This window comes from Cyprinodon tularosa, unplaced genomic scaffold (assembly GCF_016077235.1).
Source record: "Cyprinodon tularosa strain WSP-4 unplaced genomic scaffold, ASM1607723v1 ctg17, whole genome shotgun sequence".
Lineage (NCBI taxonomy): Eukaryota > Metazoa > Chordata > Actinopteri > Cyprinodontiformes > Cyprinodontidae > Cyprinodon > Cyprinodon tularosa.
Window position 1 is genome coordinate 645849 of NW_024038531.1, and position 18224 is coordinate 664072.

Here is an 18224-nt window from a genome sequence, read left to right on the forward strand (position 1 = left end):
AGAATAGAGTATTTCATCTTAAGATATTTGCCCAACCTGACAGAAGGCCTGAGGTTTAGTACTGGACTGTTACACATACAGCAGGTATACAGATATCTGTCTCTGCACACATCTCCATAAGATCCCTTAACATTTCAGTCGAGCTGAGATCAGGGTTTTGACATTCAACGCTTGAATGTTTGCAGCCGTGTGTGGGATCTTTTCGTATTCAGCACAACTTGGCCATAAGGCTTTATTTGATGCATATGTCGGCAGCCTTATTTGGGCTAAATATCAGATGACCTAAAGACAGGCAGCCCCACAGTTGACCCTAAAATTCTTTGCTGTTTAAAATCAGCTATAGATAAGTTCATGTTGGACTCAGTGACTGAGAGGAAGCCAGATTCAGTGGTGCTGAACAAAGCCTCAATCATCACCATGGTATGAAGTGGAAAAACATTTCTACTTCAGTTTCATAAGCCAAGAGGAAATTGTCTTGTGGTTTACTCATCTGAAGCTCTATAAATAATGTGCTATCATTACTTTATTAAACAGAATATACTTTCTTCTTGGTAACCATCCAACCAGGCATACTCATTCATATTTTTAAATCATTGTACTGCTTTTAAAATTTAGCATGCAAAGTGATGAATCTCGTGATTGTAAATGTGGAGAAAATAAACAATATCACTGAATCCAAGTATTAGAATGGAGTTCACCATATAACCCTGAATATTGTGCTATTGGTGACCTCCATGAGCTATAACAATCCTTTAAACAGACAATCACAGTGGCACACCACCATGATGTTTGTCATTTGGTAACAGCATTCAAAGCAATGCTCTTAGTTTATGAAGCAGAACAACTTTATATTAGTTTTGCCCACACATAATTGACCGGGACCAGAAAAGACAGAAAGAAAAATGGTTATGAGCTGAATTATCAGTGCGTCAAATCACTGCCTGTCTATGCAAAGACCCGCTGCAGAAACGGCAGCATTTCTAGAAGAGAAATTTTAGAGCTGTTTGTGCCTTCTCATAAAGCCATTAAAAAAACAAAAAAATATATTTTTTTTAAATAGTCATGTTAAGATTACTTTTTTGGGACATAATTACATCCTTCTGGAACAAACAAAATATACTGTAAAGTGCCAAAAAAAACAAACAGGATCTTCACCCTAAAATTCTTTGATAAGTTATTTAAAAGGAAATGGTAGTGCATAAACCTCATGAAAACTCTATGAACTTTATTACAAAAAACTGATTGGTAGAGTTTAAAGACTTTGCAAGTACATTGATTTCTTGAATTGCATATAAACCCAATAAATTTTGTTTTTTTTATATTAAATGTTTTTATTTAATAGCATAAATCAAATGACTAGACAATCCCTTCAGGAGAGAATTAAGGGTAAGTGATGCAAATGCCTCACAGTGGGCGATTAGAGCGAAGTGGAGCACCCAAAGGGACGGAGGACATGCGGATAGAGCGCGGCAAATTTCTTCAAACTTTTAAACTTTTCTGGCAGTTCCCATCACATTAACCAATTCAAGGACAGGATATTTGTGTTACATAGAGAAACCCAGCACAGCAGAGAAAACATTTTGCTCCTGGGATTGATTCTGGTGGACCCAGGGCCGCCGGTGCTGATGTTGTTGTTCAGCTTTCTGTATCATACAGTCTACCAAGTAGGAATGGGTACCAGAGTTGGTACTCTCTGACCGAATTCCATTAGTACTATTTATGTCAAATCAAATGGTACCAGTACCTTCATTGTGACAGAGAGGGATTGGAAGACTGGTCGATTTTCCATGGCTAACATAGCTAACACAACACTCTACGCTAGGGCTGGGCGATATAGAAAAAAAGCTTATCGATAAAAAAAAATGCATATTGATCGATGTCGATAATTATTGAAAAGATTTGAAACCATATTTTATGTGCAGCTCTGCCTGGACTTTTTATAATATTGCTAAATGATTTAATTTTAATAAAAAACACAAACACAGACTTCGAATTAAATCTTTATTTAACCAACTTTTTTAACCATTACAGAATTGTTTTAAAGAAAAATAACTTAAGAGACCTGAGTTATGTTATTAAATACTGACAAAGAATAAACTAAACTGACCAGAAAAGTGACCAAAATAAATATAACAAATAAATAAATGCCCCCCACCGCCGCCGCCGCCCCCGTTTCCTGCTTTAACCTGAGTTATTACTTTGAAGTTTCTGGCCCCTCAGCATTTTTCTCTCAACTGTTAGAACTATGTGGGAAACTGCCCAGAACTGAAAATATATATATATTTTCCGAAGATTCCTCGGAGGAGAGCCGCGCCGGGGCCTACACAGCTCGTACTCCTGCGGCTGTGAGCGGCTGAGATGATAAAAAAAAGTTGGTTTCGTTATCAGACTGGTTTTCACTGGTTCCCGACACATTTTCCAGATGACTGTGGTTTGTTTCTGGTCCGACTTGCCATGAGCGAAATACTGCCAAACTACAAAAACCCTTCTTTGAAACAATTTCCTCCGCCTCTCCTTGCTGCGACATCTTCATGTGCTCTGTGTTGTTGTTTGAGAGGGCGGCGCTTGGTGACGGCGTGCCTGGGTCCGCGATTGTGATTGGTTGGGAGGAAGCAGTGACTAGCATAAACCTACATGCTAGGCTACAATGAGAAGGAACGAAAACTGCGTTTCTTTTTTATCGAACTTTTATCGACCCTCTTTTTTTTCTATCGCGCCACACGTCTATCGATCGATATATATCGTTATTGAATTATCGCCCAGCCCTACTCTACGCACAAGAGCATTATGATGGTAGAAGGCACAGCTACAGTAAACAAAGCTCAAGCATGGCTAACCGTAAATGTTTGGACGGAGGATTCCACTATAATATTGTAAAGCAAAGTATAAGACCAGGGGTGGTGGTACTTCGAACCTGAGGAAGCATCTGGTTAAGTTCAAGATTTAACAGTTTTTTAACAGCCTCAGATCCAAGGTTCAATTCAGTTTATTTATATAGCACCAGTTCACAACATGTCATCTCAAGGCACTTTAAGGTTCAGCCAGATCATACAGTCAAATTGATTCAAAGTCTTCTATCTAAGGAAAACCAGTCGATTGCACCGTCTCATTGACTCAAATGCAATCCCTCACACTAAGCATGCTTGTAGCGACAGTGGAGAGGAAAAACTCCCCTTTAACAGGAAGAAACCAGGTTACAACTCCTGCATTCTGCACCATTAGCATCTGTTAGCGACTCATTATCTACAGCCAGGTAAGCCTAGGGTTTGAGAACATGTTTGCATGGTAGAGATTATGGCTACAATTAAGTATTGACACCAATTTTCAGGTACCAGGCACAGCTTTGGTATCGGTTCAAATGCAAGAGTACCCAACCCAACCGCCAAGGTTAGTTAAACAGACAAACCTGCAAGTGGATGCATGCTCCTTCTATTGGATGACAGTGGTGCGCTCTGGGCAGAATTTCACTGCAGTCAACGTTGTCTGCAAAGATTGTTTGTAAGAGAGAGGCAGAGTGTGACATGTAGAAAATATACGACATTTACCTTTAGGAGATGCTGGTATGCTGCAGAGCAGCAAGCTGTCCAAACACCTGCCTTTATTGAGATGGTCACTTGCTTCCTATTTTGTTTTTCTCTGTTTTTAGTTCAAGTCATTAAAACTTTTTGGAGACAACTTTGTGAGATCAAATGACCTCTTCTTGGACATAAAATAGTGAGTCTGTAACCTGCTGGAAACAATGTTTTGGCCTGAGAGCTGAATATCATACAGACACAGTATAACAGTTTTATTTTTTGCCTTTTTTAGGAGATCAGCAACTTTAAAATCCTTCTTGTCTTACTTTTATTTTCATTATATGACCCACCAGACCCAGCTGACAGCAGCATCAGTATAAACCAAAGCTGTAAACAGAAAAAAAGTGAAAACAGCTGCGTGTCATCATTCACGCGCTGCCGCCTGAAATGTTAACCATTTCAAAATTCAAATTTGGATCCCAGCAGCAAATTCCAACAGGAAGAGAAGCTATTTATGCAGAAAACTACATGCTCATCTGTGTCCACTTACAGCATGCATTATAATGAGTTGTGACTGAAGGAGAGAAAAATAATGGATTGTCAGTGATGAAATGTGTCCTCTGGCTATTTTGTTGAAAATGGAGATGAGACAACGGTGGTGAGGCTGGAAATCCAGAGGAAGAAGTAAATAATCTCCTTTATTACACACAGCTTGGCTACATTTTTGCTTCAGGTCTCAAGCTTTTAATGGCCAGGGATAAATACACAGCGGAACACACACACCAACACTCAAGCACTCTCTTTAGTGGTGAAATGAGCAGCACCGCTGTGAAATAGCACCCTGATGTAACCAGATCGTTTTCTCCACGTGCTCTGAAATCTAGTTTGCTTTCTATCGATGTAGAAACTCATAAGCATATATCCTCTTTATACCACTGGAGCAGCAATGTGTCACACAATAAAGCGTTTCTTCCAAGGTCTGTTTACAATGTTTTCTTTGGATAACCTCCCACATCACTGCTTTTGCTGTTGGAATCCATTATTATTTACTTTTTCTTGTTTTTTCTTCTTTAAGCGAAACATTTTGCATTCAGGCTGTGGATGTTTCAGTTTTCTTAATCCACCATTTCTTATCTTCCTTCTTACCCTCTATCCTTCTTCTCTCTTTTTTACAATAACAAGAAGAAGCAATCAATTGCCATAGCAACAAAGATACTTATCCCAGTTTCTCTCACACCTGGTTACAGACTGATGCTGAAGCCATCAGTATAGATGTACATTTTTTCATTCATTTTCTGTTAATCTTAATGGCCTCATTTTTTCCCATAACATACTTCTAATGTCTGCCCCCTTCTCAGTTTTGTCCTTCAGCCAGTTTTATCTGTCTTAATATATGTATTTCATCCTGTCCTTCCCAGGCTCTCTAATCTGTGTCTTTAGAAGTGTGCATATTTCTTTATTCTTTCGAACTCTCTGTGATTTAACTCATCAATTTATTTCTGCTGCAGTGTGCTTAAAGGAAATTGGTTTTCAGGAGAGGTTTCTGGATCAATATAAGCCAAATTGATGCTAAATAAATATTTTCTTTGACTTTTTTCATGTTTAAAGGGGTAAAATAATCAACGCCTACTAATATATTTCAGGCCCGTTTAAGAGGATACATCTATAAGTTCAATTTATAATTTTCCAAGCTATAATAAGCATGAAAAAGCAGAGCACAGGGAATTAGAAAATGTTTACATTTTACTTTTTTTTCTTAATTTATCTTAATGAAATTAAGCTTTTTTAACATTGATTTATAAGCAAATTAAGTCACAAAATTTATCTCTGAGCTCAGGTTTTTGAAGCAAATGAAAATGAAAGCAGGGGACAATTTTCAGTTTTTTATTTACCCTCAAAATAATCATATTCTAGGGTTTTAAACTAGACCTATGATCCCAAAAGAGCACCGAATCTAACAGATGTTTTAAAGTAAACAAAATGTGCTTTAGACTTCATATTACGTTTTTGAAGATTGAAAAAAAATAAATCATTGTGGCATTTTTATTTTATACATGATTAAATTTAAAGCTGCAGCCTGTGCTGCATTGAGAAACTTACAGGTATTAAAACCCAATATTTACACAAATTATTGTAAGATATAAGTGTTCTACTTTGGTACCTAGGATATTGAAGAAATTACTTGAAAATTATCTTTGGACTTGACATTTTTACAATCAGAACCATCTTTAATCCCCAAATCACAATTCATATGTGCAGTTATTTTACAAAATCGGAAATAGGTGGAAATGGTGCAAATAGGCCCAAAATCTAACAAATCCGAGCTCAGATGTTCAAATGTAAGAAGGAACCCTTTGAAAGGTTATAATTATTGAACAAAGGAAAGCCATTAACATTTTATGTAAACATTTGATTTTATTGAAACATTGAACAATCTTAATATCAATTTGTATGTCATTCCAATAATTGTAAAATGGTTTCCTTGTCTGTATTTTTATTGGACCATCCTTTTAAATCAGTTTGCTTGTGTATTTTCTCAGTCATGTGGGTCATGGCAGCTGTCTGGTTGCCTTGCAATTTAAGCCTGTTTCGTGGTACAATTTGTACGGTTCAGGGAACAACAGTGTAATAACTCAAGATGCTCAATGTGATGAGACCTTCATGATTTAAGACAAGACCTTTGATGTTAAGTGACACTAATACCCCGATTGGACAGATTTTTGTCCCAAAGCCAAATTAAGAAGATACTTCTACCTTTCCTGGATGAAGATAAGCAGTTTAGTAAATGTGTTGAGCTTATATACTCAATCCTAATGGAAAATTCCAGTTTTTTTGTTTGTTTTTTTAAATAATGCCATACCTGTTGACAGAATCTTCCACCTGAGCTGTGCATCCTGGCAGCTTGTCCAAAGTTACCAGTGGGCCTCCTTGCAGCTTTGTTTGTTTTATTTTTTTGTTTTTTCTTGGTACTCTCTAACATAGCTCTTGGGACTTCACAGAGCAGCTGCCTTTATGCTGAGAATAACACACAGCTGGAGTCTGTTAGGTGACTTTCTGAAAGCAATTGGTTGCGCTGGATTTCATTAAGGCATATCAGACCAAGGGGATGTAATTACAGAAGAAACATTTACTGTCTACCTTCCTCTACAGTTATGCACCACGTGGGTTGGTTTTGAACATAAAATCCAATTAAACAAACAGTAGAGTATCATGAAATTCATTTTGACTTGAACTACAATTTTATTCCTGTTTTATTTTTCTGTTTTTTTACCAAGTTAAGTTGTTCTATGAAACCATTTTAGCATGTTGAATTTATTTAGTCTAATATTGAAACCCTGAGGGTCTCATTCTCCCCGCTGTTATTACCCAGCATGCTCTGTTTAATAGCCCACACCTGCATTTTGCAGCCATGCTAACATAAATCATCTAAAGATTAATTTTCTGATAAGTCTGATTCATCATGTTAGTTTTTATTTATGCGTATCATGATACTGATTCCATCGACTTTCACTCAGTCAGCAAATACCATGTTCTTGAAAGTCTTTTTTTCTTCTTTTTCCTCATATCGAGGGCATTGCAGTGTGCATATAATTTCTGGTGAAGGATTTGTGCTGCTGCATGCTCACACACAGGTGCGTGTGCATTAAGCAACCTGTCGAATAAATGTCAGCTCCAAATCCTCTGCAGGTGAAGCCAAGGCACATGGTCCAGGATTCAGTCATTTGCATTTCACTTCATTCCTTACAGGCACACAGATGCACTTAAAAGCGTGTGTGGCAGCTTTGGATGCTACCATCGTTTATACGCCTGTGTTTGGGTTCATGTTTTTTACCCACTGCTGTGTAAATCAATATTGCAAATAAATCTTATCTGTGATTTAGGTTTCAGACCCAACTACATTATCTGTGAGTTCATCATTCAAACAGCTGGGGTGACAGAGAAGGAGTGACTCAGTGAAAACGTCTTAAAATATGCATGTTGTTTAACAGATGATTTATTCATGAGGGGGCTGTGTTTGCCATTAAGTGTAGGCTGCTGCTGGGTCACTGATGTTGGCTAAAGATTTACAGAGAAGAAAAAACAAACAATTTGAAATGAGAGCATATTCTGTACGGGTTGAAATGATAATAAACACGTTTTTTGTTGGGGTTTTTTTGAGAAGATTTTTGTTTGATCTCATTTCTGTTTCTTTCTTGCTTTCAGATTTTGATCCTAACCTTGGTATGATGGCTGGGATAACCCCCATAAATCCAATGATGCCTGGCCTCGGCATGGTGCCTGCACCCGTCTCCCAGGACGTACCAGTCGTGAAGGAGATCATCCACTGCAAGAGCTGCACCCTTTTCCCCCCCAACCCCAGTAAGCCACAATGCAGTTCTAATCCTACATTAGGCTGCTGCCACATGTGAGACGCCATGTGCTGAACTCACCACTGGGCTGGAGCTAAAAGAAAAGAGCCCAGAGGAGGGCATGATGAGGCTGCAGAGATCCTAATAAGGGCATCCACTGCTGATAAAGCCAGAAGTTCAGAAGTTATTCATTCAAAGGAATGAATAACTTCTGTGGATTATGTCAGATTTTTATTTTAGAAATTCAGTGCTCACTTTAATGCATTTTTAATGGCCATTTACTCTAATCAACAACTACTAATTAATCTAAGCACCTGGATTTATTTCTCTAGCTGTTTTTCAGCTAATAGACGGGAAGTGTTCAGCAGCAAGTGGGGGAGGGGCAGAAAGTTGACATGTTAAAGAAAGAAGGAAGATAATAATTCTTCTGTGTTGGCTGGCAGTGGGCAGAACGTGCCACCAAGGATGCCATCCTGGTTAGAATAGCAGGCAGCTGATTCATGATTGCAACATATCAAGCTTAAATCAGACAAAGCTTAAAGGTACAGTGGAGGATATTCGTGAATTTTTGAAAAGACCCGCCCTCTGCCCTTTAAAAAATAAAAAATGCATATGCACAATCTCTACCCGCTCCCGTGAGGGAACGCCTATTAAATACGTGCGAGAGCATGCATAACCCCATTTTCCTCCTGCACGCTCTGTTTATAAGTTGCTCAAACAACCTTACTTTCCTAAAGAAGGTTCCCAATTTGTCCACTTTGTCAGACTCACCACAGGTAAGTGTAAGGCTATGTTCACACTGCAGGCCTTGATGCTCAATTCCAATTTTTTTGTGAAATATATATATATGTGACTTGTATGTGATCTCCTGTGTGAACTGCAGTCATACAACGCAAATGTCCCGCATGCGCAGTAAAGGATGCAATGACGTCACAGGCCAGCGTGCTCTATGTTTACGGAAGTAAACATGAATGGTAGCGCCGGCGCGCATCTACCAATCTTTTCCAACCATACAAACTCATTCTTTTAAATATGGTTAAACATAAATACTGCTCCCCGCATCATCATCTGCCATGGTCGCTGTTTATCTTGCCGCTTCTGTGTAGCAAGACCCAGAATGGTGACCTTTGTCTGGTATTGATGAATCTGGTCGGATGAATCCAACCTGGCCGTTCACACACAGGTCGCATTTGAAAAGATCAGATTCGTATCGGATTCAGGACCACATAGCCAAGTGGCCTGGGTCGGATTGGAAAAAATTGGATCTGTGTTGTTCAGACAGCCATGAAAAGATCAGATCCAGGTCGCATATGGGCAAAAAAATCAGATTTGGGTCACTTCAGGATGCAGTGTGAACGTAGCCTAAATGAGGACGAGCCAGTAGGACAACCTTATCTAAACATATCACCAGAATGATTGACAATTAGGAGGACCACTTATTTTGATGATCCACCCGGAAAAATAACATCCTCCACTATACCTTTAAAGGTTTAAAATTCAATTCAACAATAAAAACTGTTAATCACAAAGGGGAAAGGGAAAAAAACAGCTATTGGTTTAAAACTTTATTTCCCACATTTTCAAAGCCATTTGATGAAAATATGGTCTGGTTCTGTTTACATGTAAACACTGGGCAGTACGCAGTACAAGAAGGCCTGCTGTCTTTTGTCTGTTGAGACCAACTGCAATGCACAGTTACCAATGTGATCGCAGTAAGAGAGCTGGGCTATATTCAAATCACACAATTTTTTTTTTTTACAGGTGTGACGCGCATTAAACTCTGAGAAACTCTGCTCATAGTTCATTTTATTTCTTCCACCTTATGAGAGTTGGTTTAAAACTTTACTTAATTTCAACCAAAGAAGTCCCTATGTTATATCCAAGATTAATATTTTATTATCTTATTGTTTATTTATGTGTAAATACCCAGATGAGAAAGGCACTTAGACCTTGTTGGGATATTTCTATCTCTTTCTATCCATCAAATTAGGATGTTGGTTTCATCTATTATCATAAAATTGATTAATATTTTTTTTTAGTTTAAGTTCAGTATTGTCATGGCATTATGAGGCAGTTTTTAAATGATTAAAGCATTGAAGTGGGTGTAATTGTTGAAACTGATTTAACCATGAAACTTAAGTTTTTGTTAATTAAGAGTTAAAATAACCAATCTTTTCTATGTTTTTCTTTAAGGAAAGATGTAGAAGATAAAGAAAGACCTCTGTAGGTGTTGCATCAGCCTCAGTATAACTAAAAAGAAAAAATACTATGTTAGTCATCCCTGAATGTTTATTAACTTTGTTCTTTTTCAAATAATAATCAAATAATCAAAATGGAGAGGATAGAAATAAAAAATAAACAAGTCTAGTTTAGCCGTCATATGTAGATTATAGTGGTCTATATTTAAAAAAAAAAACGCATGCAGGGTGCAAGAAAACAATATGAGCCAATAATTTTTTGTAAGAATTGAATACTGCTTTCACCACTCATCTTTTTTTCATCCATGAGGGGCAATAAGTTCTTTCTAAAGATTTTTTTTTTTTTTCAAATCTGATGATCTGATATTTACGGGTTAAATCAAATGACGTGTCTAGAGGTTTATATATAGCAGGCTGTACATTATGCAGTGTTTGGCTTTAAACAAGGTGCCTGGATGCTCAAGAGGGCTTCAATAAAAACCTCTTTCAGCCTCCAATGTTCCCTGGTCCAGGAAACGCCCCTCCTACTCATGATCCACTGTGTTGTGAATAACTGTTATATCCAATTACCAGCCAGCTGGGCATTCATATTATGTTCTGATACCTTTAGAAGTTTATTGCCCTCCCCGGTACGGGTGGCAAATATCTTTTATAATCAGATATTATTCGGACTGTCATATATTGTTTATGAACACACGCCTTACTAGCTGTGTGTTAGAACAGTAAATGAAAGAGTGATTCAAGCACTAATCATGAACAGTTAATTATGCACATACATGGAATAAATTCATCGCAAGTTCTGTTCAAAATATAAGAGTTTATTAAGATAAATCATTCAGCTCCAAGTCAAACATATTTCAGTTTAACGCTCTTATCTAAAAGTAGTGAAACTAAACTATTATGTACAAGGAGGAAGGGGAAAAATGGTTGAAAACCATATTACAGTTTAAGATGGATTTTGAGTTTGAAAACCAAAGTTTATCTGGGAGAATTTAGGATATGATCAAAGTAGCTTTTCACTAACTTAGAGAAATTGGAATGCTTTCAAACCAATTCACAATGCAAATCCATGAGGTGAATAAAACATTATGTTTTATTAAATTTGCTTAATCGGGAACCAATAACCTTGAGTCAAATCATTCTTTACCCTCTTTGAAATAGCTAGCAGCGAATAGACATCAGTTTTCCATTAAATGACTCTTGGTCATACTTGGTAATAGAAATGTAATGAGCTTATGAGGAATACATGAACACTAATGTTATATCAGTGTTTAAACTCTTATTGAAATAAAGCTTTTCCAAGCTTCAACAACAGCTCCAGACATATTACTGTAGCATAGAGTAGAATGCAGTCCATCCTGTTAGCTTTGTCTTTACTCATCGGTAAACGCATGAAATGATCAACATCTTTAAAAGACATATCGTTGTTCTGTCCCTAATTGTGCCAGACTTGCCAAACTCTGTCCATGTCCGCTTGAAAGGTTTGAGTTTCATCCAGCAGCAGCTTAGCAGGGCAGACTCACAGCAAAAAGGGGGGGTTGTCCTTTGTCCCATGCAGCTCACACCAACACCAACGAAACTTTCTCCTCTAGTCCGACTCTGTAAGTTCGGAAACTCAAGAGAAATGTGTTGTAAAAAGTCTGTTTTACAGAAATTTCGTTATGAAAAGTCAACCATCATGAGTTATCCTTGATTTTTCTAGAGATCTGGGCCTTTGGGCCTGGCGCCATGGTTTTGTCTCTTCCGATGTGAAACCCCAGGCAACCGGAAAGAGAGTGAAATCTTATGTGCTGTGGTCTTTTACTGTTCTCAACACAGAGGGGGGCAAGTCCTACCTCTGGGGGGTTGCCATGTGGAGCAAGTTGGCTAAAAAAGGGGGTTGCAGAGCAAAGAAGAGAGATCTCACAGCTGTTTTATCATCAAAACTACATATTCTTCTCTGGTGATCATGTTTAGATGAAACATGGACATTGGTTCTCAATGTCCAAATTATTATCGTGGTTTATGGCACAACAACTGCTACAAAGATTATAAACTCCACACAAGTTTCCAGATATTGGCTTGTTTCTTTGAATGTTTTTTTTTAAGTATTAAATTTAATCCTTAAAATATCTCTGGTGTTTGAGTCGTAAAACAACTCAGATATTTCCTTTGCTAGTAATAAAGAGACAAACTGGGAGTTTTAAGAGATGCGTTACTGTATAATTTGTCTAGAGATGCGTGGCCCAGCCTGTCATTTAGATTCTAACTCTCCAACTCTTTTCTAATTATGGAGAATGATTGATGTTACCTTTGTTTTTGGATTTCCTTGTCTTTTTTAAAACTGAATATATTTCTGAAATCATACCGTAGCTACATGGTGGCACAGAACGAATTTACCTAAATTTCTGTAAAAGCCATTATTATTGTTTAACTCTTTTTTTGTTTGTATTTTTCACTTTGATGAACTGTTGAACAATTTACTGCAGGTAAAATGAGCTAATTAATGTTGACTTCAGCTGCAAACATTTCTTTCTGCTTAGTTCCCAGGAGACTGAAGAGAAATGAACTTTTTTAGGAGAAGTTACACACCCTGAGGTTAAATAAAGGATCAGCTTGTCTAGAAAATCCCCAGAACTTTAAATCCTGTCACAATCCATCTCTTAAACAAGTAAAACTTTTTCCCTGTGTTCTTTGTGCCGTGATGTGCATGCATAAATGGGAGGTTGAACAGACTGTTCAATTTGTTTTAGACTATTTTTTTACTTAAATCTTTAAATGATCATTTTTTGACGTAGGATAGAAGCTTTAGACGCAGTTTGGGCTCAGGATCCTTTAAAATTTAAACTGGAAAAGTATTAATTTGGATCATAGGTACCATCCTGACCATAGTAAACCTTTTGTTTTTTCACCTTTCCCCTCCCTGGTTTCTTTCCTTCCAGCCTGTTATTTGTTCTGTTTTTATCCCATCTCCGCTCCATATGTTTGTTGCTGTCACCTCTCTGGCTCTTAAAAAAAAGAAAAAACAGCTAATCTCAAGGCCAGGTATTTTCAGCAGCTAGGCAGAATCATCCAGACCTGACTTCTCTCATGAAAGTCAACTAACTGAACAGGTAGACAACCAGCATGTGAAACGCCCAGAGGGAAGTGCCTTCCATTACGATGGTGGTGGATTGATAGTGCAGCTCGGTGGCCCTCAGAGATGTGCTGTCAGGGTCTGCAGATCCTTGCAGCGTCTCTCCAAACAAATTAGTCTTGAAAGGGGCCAGAAGAACAGCAGTTCACACTTATGTGTTGGTTCGTCTGTTCGCCCCACATGTAAATTGTCATCATTTCTGTTTGGCTCTCAGAACAACAGAATATATTAGAGGGTAATGTTCTGTTTTCATTCATAGCATTCAAAGAGTGACAAGGTCTGAAGTGAGAAGACGCTTTATAGTGCAGGCTACTTAAAGGCTAGATGATGCTGAGGTCACAATCATTAATAGCCAATCAGGATTAACATAATGATGTAAATGTTACTGAGGAATACCATTGATCTCTATTAATCCACTGGATAATCGATAAGCCGAAAAAACTAAAGTCAATTGCCGCCATCTTCGTACTCCTTAGTCTCACGGAGTCGCGCCATAAACATGCGGACATGTGTAGCTGTGTAAATACATTTCACAAGCAAATAATATATATATTTTTGCATACACTGTTTGCAAATGGAAAAATACTGTAGCATTAACAGACATGTAATTATATTTTGATGTAAAATCTAAAAATATTATGTAATTACCGTAACAATGCAATCAATACGTGTATGTTATATGTATATCATAAATTTAGCACGTTTGGCACATCAACAAATAGTGTGGGTGTGTGTGTAATATTCTTAATATCTAAGTATAGTAAGTAAATTTTGTTGTGACGAATTTGTAAATACTGAATATGCAATGTGATGTGCCTATTTTTTTTTACCCGTAAGTAGCAGTAACCTACAGGTGCTATGGAACACCAAGTGTGTGTCAAAGTGATGATTTTATTTTTAATTTTGGAAGTCTTAAGACCCCCCCCCCTGGAATGAGAAAATCATCTTTGTTGGATGCTGTAGCGTATGTATTGGTTACATTGTGACCAGTCTAACTAGGGAGTACCAATATGGCGGCTGGTGACTTCACAGCAACATGTACTACTACAGCCAATCGAATATCCAGTGACTAAATACAGATCAGTGAGGATAACAGAAAAAGGGAATTTATTCTGGTGAAGCATCTCACTCAGGACGCCCTGAGATAAAATTATGCATAACTTTTAGCCCTTTGTTTACACCCATTTCTTACAATCGTCATCATCATCAATTTCTATCATAAGTGAAAGCCAACACTACAGCCAAAAGCGGTATCCACACAGAAAAGCATAAAATTTTAACTAGACAAGCTGGAGGAGCCATATTGGGCACTGTAATACTTATACCATGCCATTTAGGGGCGCAGTAATGCTGCCACAAAAGTAAAGAAAATAGAGGAGGGAAGAAGAGTAAGAGGAAAACCACCATAACAGGAATCAGAAAAGAGGTGTACACGATAGAGGACCAAGATGTGTTGGAATAAAGTCAACTATAAATTGAATAGATTCGGAAACACATCTGTAAACTTTTTGGCTTGACGGTGTTTGTCCAGCCAAATCAGGGGTGAGGGGAGTCCTATGTTCATTTGCTTGTTTCTGTTTTTTCCGCACTGAAACGCCAAAGGGACATCTTCAGACTCTCTGGGAGTGGATATTAGTAATTAGTAATTAGTAATTAGTTATTAATTAGCTATTGGTTTTGCTGCTGCCTCATGTGGAAGGGACTCCCATCCAACCGATATTTAGGCAGATATACCCAAATTCATATAGACGAGGCCTAAATCCTCTGCCATAAACGAGCAAAGAATTGCTTCTTGTGTTACTTTTTTTTTATTAATACCTAGTTAGATAAAGCTCTGACTTCTTCAAGTTGATTTCTGCTTATAAATATTTATTGAATGTCTCATAATTAAGGTATTTATTTTCTCTAAAAAAAACAACACCACCTACATCTGTTTGGTTTTGAATTAGCTCCAGAATGAATATCTTGTCAATACGTTGACTTTTAAGGCTGCAGAATCAGTTTTACTGACTTCCCCCTTCATAGTGCTGGTACTGCCATTTTTGGTTAAGTCTGTTTTTATCACCACACTGTTGGTTTCTAACCATTTCCAACAATTTGAAAAGTTTGCATACGAGCTAGTGACTCAAAATTAGATTTGTAGATCGTTTCGATTTCAGTGTGTGGCCTCTTACAAGCAGGTTTCTCTGAGGATAAGATCCTGAGGCTCTAAAATTAACCTCTATACATAGACGTCACACTCATGTCAGAAGGTGATTGTGGTTGAAAAAAAGAACAAAAAGTACCTTACAATTCACTCTTTACACTGACTGTAAAACTTTTAGGAAAAGAATAATCAGAATAACTCTCCTTGCCTCATTGCCATGTCCAGGATGTTCCATTAGAGTGGCTGAACCAAGCAACCTTGTTTTACTCTCTTATTTTAGCCTTTCTTTTACAGTATGTGCTGATGGTCTTGCCTTTTCTCGCTCTATGGCAGCCAAAAAAATATTTTAACTAGTGCTGTCAATCGATTAAATTTTTTTAATCGCGATTAATCGCATCAGTGCCTAAGTTAACTCGCGATTAATCGCATTTTAATCGCACATTTTTTTTCTGATTGAAAATCATTTAAATACTCTCGATGACATACAAAAAAATACATACAGGCTAGGTTTGTGCCAATGTTCTTTTTTTTTTTAATGAAAACAGGTCACAGATACTGATTTATGCCATAGAAACATATGGCAAGAAGATGGGGAGGCATGTAGCAAAAAATAACAAATATGTAGCCAAAAAAAAGGCCCTGAAAACAGGCTGATGTAAAAGACAGTCTTTACAGTTAATACAGTCTTTTGAACAAAGACAAGCATTTTACACTACTTCTATAAAATGTAGTACAGTTAACATTAGATGTTAATTAACCAAGATAATAATGAACAATTTTCAATCAATACATCAAAATCAATAGACCGACATTACTAGATGGAGGTAGTCTATGCTCTAGAAAGTTACTTTTCAGCCTCTTAACAAAAATGAGAACACACACACTCACACACACACACGATACCGACCTGTGGCGTACACAGACGGCAAGAGTGCCGTAGAAGATTCCATTTCACCTCAGGGATCTGTTTTCTCAGCGTATTTCAGGTTGCTACTAGTTACCAGACACTCAACTTGTTTGTTGGTGGTGGGGCTTAAAGAAAAGGCACTAGCGTCACCCAGTGTATGAGCGTCTTTTTCCCTTGAGGAGCTCCGCTCTCGAAGCCTATGAGAAATGCATAGACTGGGGGGAAATAGCCCCGCCTTCTCGCAGGCTGCAGCGGGATGTACTTGGAAAATTGCACCATAAAACCACATAGCGTTAATCTCACGTTAAAAAAATTATCGCCGTTAAAATGGCCTCGCGTTAACGCGTTAATAACGCGATAATTTTGACAGCACTAATTTTAACACATAGAAAAAAAAAACTTTCCATTTTTAAAAACCTTTCTACATCTGTCCTTCCCTTCATTCTATTTTCAACATATCAATGGTTTTGAAAGGCTTTGCTTTTTTTTTTTTTTTTACTGGCTATACCCTCTCAAATTACTGTTCTTTGTGGCAATACTTAAAATATTCGCCATGTGAAGCTCCAACATAAAGGAGATCCTTGGCTTGATTCTGAGATTTCCAAATTGCTACCAGGGTGATCAAATCCAACATACTCCATGACATAATGCGGTTAAATGCCCCAAAAAATAAAACAAGTACTTTAATCTCTCAGCCTTTCTTCAATCTTCTGATAGTCTGACTCTCTCTCAATGTCTGGTAGCCTAAATGAACTAAAGACTCCATGTCATAAAAAAGTTTCCCATCTCCTTATTTCGTTTGGAAATAACAAACTTTGTCAGTAAAGCTTCTTCCCCCAGAGTGTATCTTGTGTAGTCTAATTCGATAGCATTCAGAGTAGTGCCTTTACTTCTTTATTAAAGATTTCTTAAACTGTACACGATCATGAGCCGATTTTTGATGCATACTCTTAAAGGGTTCCCGCAAATCCCTAAAAAGTCTTAAAAGGAATTGAATTTTTCAATATAAAACTAAGGCCTTAATTGGTATTAAAATGTCTTAAATCAATCTTTCTTAGATCTTAAAATTGTTACCATTGTTACCATTAAAATTGTCATAAGATTTTATTTTTATAATTCATATCAAACATTAAAATAATTGGCAATACATTTTCTTACATTTACAGAATAGCTCGCTGTAACCATTACTCCCCCCAAACGCCAGACATCATTTAGACGTTGGTTTTTTGGGTTAAATCTGGACGATCCTTCATAGTCTTGATTTATTCCAGAAATCACTATTGAAAATTGGGCTGGGTTTGGTCGGTCTGATTTTGTCCCACTTTAGATATTGAAAAGACATTACAAACCCAGTTTTCGACGCCTTTGCAACCATCTAAAAATTATGACTTTTCACCTTTCAGTTTTTTTGACCAAATGTAAACGATGGTTGGATTTAAATCATGTCATATTTTCAATGTCGTTTCAAGCTATTTTTGCTCAGTCTCTATAGCGTAACCAATAAAATAAAAGCAACGTTGTGGCCGGACTTTGTGGTGATGCACCACAAACTTTTTATCTGCACCATAGATACACTGCAAAAAATAGAAATCTCAATAAGTTATTTTTTCTTAAAATAAGTGTGTTTTTCCTTGATTTGAGGAGGTAAGTAAGACACTTTGCCAATGGAACAAGACAATTTCCTTTTAAAATAAGAAAAAACAATTTTATCTTCTTATTTCAAGTAAATATTATCTAACTATCTTATTTTAAGAGTGAAAATACTCATTCCATTGGCAAATCATCTTATTTACCTGCTCAAATTAAGGCTAAATATACTTAATTTAAGCAATTTTTTACTTATTTCGGGATTGTTTTTGCAGTGTATACATATAAGAGTAGACCCCGCATTGACCGATTTCCCCTATGGGTGCTGACGTGATTTGATGGCGCCATCTTGGGGTGGTCAAGGCCTCCGCTCAGTGCAATGTGTTGAACAGGCATATAATCAAATT

At 37.3% G+C, this 18224-nt stretch overlaps 1 protein-coding gene across 3 annotated transcripts in view; it reads left to right on the forward strand.

Moving 5' to 3' along the window:
• enox2 (ecto-NOX disulfide-thiol exchanger 2) overlaps nt 1–18224 on the forward strand; it is a 321929-nt gene that overhangs the window by 230263 nt on the left and 73442 nt on the right. For all 3 annotated transcript variants that reach the window (XM_038281359.1, XM_038281357.1, XM_038281358.1), the window contains one exon: nt 7719–7874. In XM_038281359.1, the coding sequence (XP_038137287.1) occupies nt 7719–7874 (156 nt within the window). The remainder of the gene's footprint in view (nt 1–7718; nt 7875–18224) is intronic.